This window comes from Ranitomeya imitator, chromosome 4, assembly GCF_032444005.1.
Source record: "Ranitomeya imitator isolate aRanImi1 chromosome 4, aRanImi1.pri, whole genome shotgun sequence".
Taxonomy (NCBI): domain Eukaryota; kingdom Metazoa; phylum Chordata; class Amphibia; order Anura; family Dendrobatidae; genus Ranitomeya; species Ranitomeya imitator.
The window spans coordinates 715,071,027-715,077,277 of NC_091285.1; the positions used below are offsets into that span (position 1 = coordinate 715,071,027).

A 6,251-nucleotide genomic window follows, 5' to 3' on the forward strand; every position below is an offset into this window, starting at 1 on the left:
CCTGGCAGGGTGAGCTCCTTTGGTGCCATCAGACGTAACATCGCTCCCCCTGGTGGAAGAACGACATCACTGCAACGACCAGGACTCTGGGGCGCTGCACATTCTTGTCACAATTTTGGAAATTATTCTTGTGTTCAGTGAGGTAGTGATTAAAATCTTACTTTTCAAAGGGGGCATACTAACTTAGGCTGAGCACTGAATATGCGTACATCAATCTATTGGAAGTGACCCCGTGAAACAATATCAAACCCATTATCGGGCTCTAAAATATAACTGATTATATGGGGGAAAAAAACAGATCTAGACTTGTTTTTCAGCTGACCTAAAACAGTTTTATTTGCAATCAACCATGGAGAAAGGGCTAAAAAGGATTTCCACCCCTTCTGGCTATTGAAATCTGATACTTCACTCAAATGCATTGCCAGTCAATCCATAAAATCAAGGACACAGTCATGCAATCTCCGTAGACAATCATTGGTAGTAGCAGTATGGGTCGTACTGAAGAGCTCAGTGACTGTTCACGTGGTACGGTCATACAATTCCATCTTTATCACATTAGTCGGAGCAATTCCTGATCTGCTAGAACTGCAGTGGCCACCTGCAAGTGCCTTAACTGTAGTGGAGGCATCTAGGAACCACAAGAACTCAGTGTTAGTCCACACAACCCATCTGAGTGGGTCATATCTTCACTGCAAATGTGAGCAAACTGCAGCCTGCGGGTCATATTTGGGCCTTTGTCTGTTCCTGCCTATCCTACAGGACAACACTTGAGCTGGAAACAGTACCCTTCGGGCTTCATCATGCACAGCATTCTGTATGGGTAGCTGTGGGTGCATCATATTGCTTGGGGGGCTGTGTGGGGGCATCATACTGTGTGGAGTCATCATACTGTGTGGAGGTTGTGGAGGATCATACTGTGTGGTGCTGTGTAGTCCATCATGTTGTGTGGAGGTAGTGGAGGATCATACTGTGTGGAGGTTGTAGAGGATCATACTGTGTGAGACTGTGTAGTTCATCATGCTTTGTGGAGGTTGTGGAGGATCATACTGTGTGGAGCTCTGGAGTCCACCGTGCTGTGTGGAAGTTGTGGAGAATCACACTGTGTGGAGGTTGTGGAGGATCATACTGTGTGGGGCTGTGGAGTCCATCATGTTGTGTGGAGGTAGTGGAGGATCATACTGTGTGGAGGTTGTGGAGGATCATACTGTGTAGGGCTGTGGAATCCATCATACTGTGTGGAGGTTGTGGAGGATCATACTGTGTGTGGAGGGTGTAGAGGCATCATTCCTTTTTTGGAGGAGTTGTGGTGACATCATACTCTGTAGGGGACTGTGTAGGCCATCAAACTGTGTGGAATGTTGTGGAGGCAACATACTGTGTGTGAGGCAATTGCATTGTGTGTCAGTTTAAATCTCACAGTTGTCACAGTCTATCATGTGGGCCCATTGGGAAAATTAATTGCTCACCCTGTATAACTCATATCCTATCTTCTATTGTATAACTCCCTACAGATGCTTCAAACTGTCTCTGGAAATGACATCAGTACATGAGCTGTACATCAGGAGCATTACAAAATGGGTTTCCAACAGTAGAATATTTAGGAGTTCAGATGAGTGCCCAGCACACAAAAAATTGTCAACCGTGTGCGTATAGGCTCAGATTTTACAGTTGAAAATGTGGCCTACAGGAAATCAGGTCAACCGGCCACTGTGTGTAGGGTGTGGAGTCATCATGCTGTGTGGGGATTGTGGAGAGTCATACTGTGTGGAGGTTGTAGAGGATCATACATTGTGGGGCTATGGAGTCCATCATGCTGTGTGGAGGCTGTGGAGTCCATAGTGCTGTGTTGAGGTTGTAGAGGATCATACTGTGTGGAGGTTGTGGAAGATCATACTGTGTGGGGCTGTGGTGTCCATCATGCTGTGTGGAGGTTGTGCAGGATCATACTGTGTGGAGGTTGTGGAGGATCATACATTGTGGGGCTGTGGAGTCCATCATGCTGTGTGGTGGCTATGGAGTCATCATACTGTGTGGAGGTTGTGGAGGATCATACTGTGTGGGGCTGTGGAGTCCATGATACTGTGTGGGAGGTTGTGGAGGCAACATACTGTCTGTGAGGGTATTGCTTTGTGTGTCAGTTCGAATCTTACAGTAGTCTATCACAGTATATCAAATTAAATGCCCACCCTGTATAACTCATATCCTATCTTCTATTGTATAACTCCCTACAGATGCTTCAAACTGTCTCTGGAAATGACACCAGCACATGAGCTGCACATCAGGAGCATTACAAATTGGGTTTCCAACAGTAGAATAGTTAAGTTCAGATGAGTGCCCAGCACACAAAAAATTGCCACCCATGTTCTTATAGGCTTAGATTTTAGCAGTGTCAATAGCCTGTGGACGCTGATACGGTTGAAAATGTGGCTTATTGGAAATCAGCTCAACCGGCCAATGTGTGTAGGGTGTGGAGTCATCATGCTGTGTGGCGGTTGTGGAGGATCATACTGTGTGGAGGTTGTAGAGGATCATACATTGTGGGGCTGTGGAGTCATCATACTGTGTGGAGTTTGTGGAGGATAATACTGTGTGGGGCTGTGGAGTCCATCATGTTGTGTGGAGGCTGTGGGGTCATCATACTGTGTGGAGGTTGTTGAGGATCATACTGTGTGGAGCTGTGGAGTCAATCATGCTGTGTGGAGGGTGTGGAGTCATCATACTGTGTGGAGGTTGTGGAGGATCATACTGTGTGGGGCTGTGGAGTCCATCATGTTGTGTGGAGGCTGTGGGGTCATCATAGTGTGTGGAGGTTGTGGAGGATCATACTGTGTGGGGCTGTGGAGTCAATCATGTTGTGTGGAGGTTGTGGAGTCATCATACTGTGTGGAGGTTGTGGAGGATCATACTGTGTGGGGCTGTGGAGTCCATCATACTGTGTGGAGGTTGTGGAGAATCATACTGTGTGGTGGAGAATCATACTGTGTGGTGGAGAATCATACTGTGTGGGGGATGTGGAAACATCATGCTGTGTGGAAGGTGTAGAGGTATCATACAGTGTGGGGGGTGTAGAGACATCATTCCTTTTTTGGAGGAGTTGTGGTGACATCACACTGTGTAGGGGACTGTGTAGGCCGTCATACTGTGTGGGAGGTTGTGAAGGCAACATGCTGTGTGTGAGGGCATTGCATTGTGTGTCGGTTCAAATCTCACAGTCGTTACAGTCTACCATGTGGGTCCATTGGGAAAATTAAATGCCCACCCTGTATAACTCTTATCCTATATCTTCTATTGTATAACTCCCTACAGATGCTTCAAACTGTCTCTGGAAATGACATCAGCACATGAGCTGCACATCAGTAGCATTACAAAATGGGTTTCCAACAGTAGAATATTTAGGCGTTAAGATGAGCGCCCAGCACACAAAAAATTGCCACCCATGTGCCTATAGGCTTAGATTTTAGCAGTGTCAACAGCCTGTGGAAGCTGATACAGTTGAAAGTGTGGCTTGCAGGAAATCAGGTCAACCGCCCAGAACTATAATAAATAATTACCTCTTCATAGAAATTACACAACAAACAACACATTCCCTGAGGGTCTCCGCTCATAATGAGTAACCGCGGGACCATGTGGTAGACGAGACATATTCTCTATGGAATTCAGGTTTTCTTATTAAAACATTAGGATTCACAGAGAAGAAACTCCACACTAATCCTGGTACCTCAAAGTCACGATGTATGGCACAGGTAAGAGACACCTCTTCATACATCAGGTAAGAGACACCTCTACTGTAGATAAAAGCGCAGAACTTTCCAAGGAGAAGAAACGGATAAAACTGGGAGAGTCTCTGTTAGACTAAATTACTCAATGCCAGTCTACTGCTTAAAGGTGACAAAATGATAAGGATGTAACAAAACACTCCATAACTCAACATTGCAAGGGTGAACTATGAATCCTTTACTAAACTATCAAGATAGTAATATAGAATTATCTATTGATCTTTTCCAGGCTCAGGTTGCCTCTTTGTTCTTGGAGTTATTCTGGAACTGTAATCTTTTTCATCTTCTCCCCTTCTCTACTCCCCTCTTATCTCCTCTTCCCACAATCGCATACAAGATTTCTCGCACGCATCACCCCAACTCTGGAACTCTCTACCACAACATATCAGACTCTCGCCTACCATCGAAACCTTCAAAAAGAAGCTGAAGACCTTCCTCTTCTGACAAGACTACAACCTACAGTAACCACCAATCGACCAAACCACTGCATGACCAGCTCTACCCTCACCTACTGTATCCTCACCCTTCCCTTGTAGATTGTGAGCCCTCGCGGGCAGGGTCCTCTCTCCTCCTGTACCAGTTGTGACTTGTATTGTTCAAGATTATTGTACCTGTTTTTATTATGTATACCCCTCCTTACATGTAAAGCACGATGGAATAAATGGCGCTATAATAATAAATAATAATAATAACAATCTTAACTTCCACCCTTGCTTCACCAGTAAAGAAGACCATTTTTCATGGACGTTACAAACCAGACAAAAGTTACAGAATTTATGTTTTCTGGACTGACTGATAATGAGAACCTGAAATCCTTTCTCTTTGTACTCATTCTGCATGTCTACACTGTGACCGTAGTGGCCAATGTTGGCCTGGTGGCTATTGTCAGAAAAACGTTAAACCTCCAGAACCCAATGTATTACTTCCTCAGTTACCTCTCTCTGGTGGACGTCTTCTATTCATCTGCCATAACCCCTAGGATGCTTGTGGACCTTATGTGTTTGGAGAAGACCATCTCCTTTGAAGGTTGTGCTCTCCAGTTCTTTTTCTATGCTGCTCTGGCAGCTACAGAGTCGTTTCTCCTTTCCACCATGTCCTATGACCGCTATGTTGCCATCTGCCATCCTCTCCATTATGTCTCCATAATGACTAAGAAGAAATGTCTGTGCCTTGTTCTTCTTTCCTTCTCCATTGGCTTCTTACAGTCGTCAGTACAGACCAGCTGTGTTTTCACTCTTCAATTTTGTGGGCCTAACTTCATTGACCACTTCTACTGTGATGCTCCTCTGGTCCTCAGACTGTCCTGCTCAGATACTTCCATCTGTGAGAAGGTCACTGTTTACACTATAGGTTCTTTAGCCATAAGCTCTTCGATAACGATCCTCATTTCATACACCCTAATTATCTTTTCAGTTCTAAACATAAGATCCACAGAAGGTAGAAGGAAAGCCTTCAGTACCTGCTCTTCACACCTCATGTGCGTCTTCATTTTCCACGGCACTGTGCTGTTCACATATATGCGTCCTCCCTCCAGCATCTTTACCGTGCGAGACAAGGTGGCTTCTATCTTCTATACAGCTGTAACACCAATGCTAAACCCCCTGATATATAGTCTGAGGAACCAACGTGTGAGAGGAATCATAATACAATCATTTTACCATATTCAAAGTCTTTCTGGTGGACTTTTTCAACTACGTAATGGGAAGGAAGGAAAAGTGTAGCCCCAACCACCTGCAACATTTCATTGATTGACAGTTCTAGTTGAGTAGGATAGTCTCCAGCCTCAAGTGGTGAGATGCACGAGCACTCAATCATTTGCTATTCTTTGTAAGTCCTAGTTAAATTCTGAAGATTGCTCCATTTTTCATTTGTTTTAATAAACAATTTTGTGAAGATCGAAAAATGGTATCATCGCTCCGTCTGATGTACAGGTATACTAGTGGTGTCCTCTAATATTTCATAGGAGTCTTAGAGTATCGGGGAAATGAAGATCTCTACACTGCATAGATGTTAAAGTGTGAGGCACCTTCCCCGGTCTATACTTTCATAATCTACCCATTCATATTTTATTATACTTTGGAAATCGTTTAGGTCTACATCCTCCAAAATCCTAAATAAAAGTGAGATCATCTATGGGCATTGTTAGCTAAATGGGAAATAATGGATCATATGCCAATCATAAAGCAACAGTTCAGTGGTGGGTGATGGGTAGTGGGAAGAAGGGAGAGAGGAAGGAAGATTACAGGTCCAAGCATTACTGAAAAACAAAACCGAGAGCAGAGGAGCTCCGATATTCTTAGCCTTCCTGGACTGTTTCTGGAGAAAGGACCTTTGACGTACTCTCACAATGCATCTTTAAAATTATATATAAAACTGAGACTTTCCGGAGAGGCCAAGTTATATGGATCTGAGGTAAAAGTCCAAAAAGTACCCAACAATAAGATACATTGCTACTAGTTAGAGAGTGTAGAGATG

General features: G+C 44.3%; 1 protein-coding gene across 1 annotated transcript; it reads left to right on the forward strand.

Moving 5' to 3' along the window:
- Positions 1-4,516: 4,516 nt before the first annotated feature.
- LOC138674895 (olfactory receptor 5AP2-like) lies at positions 4,517-5,497 on the forward strand. The gene has a single exon (XM_069762719.1). The coding sequence runs from the start codon at positions 4,517-4,519 to the stop codon at positions 5,495-5,497; it is 981 nt and encodes a 326-aa protein (XP_069618820.1).
- The last annotated feature ends 754 nt before the right edge of the window (positions 5,498-6,251 follow it).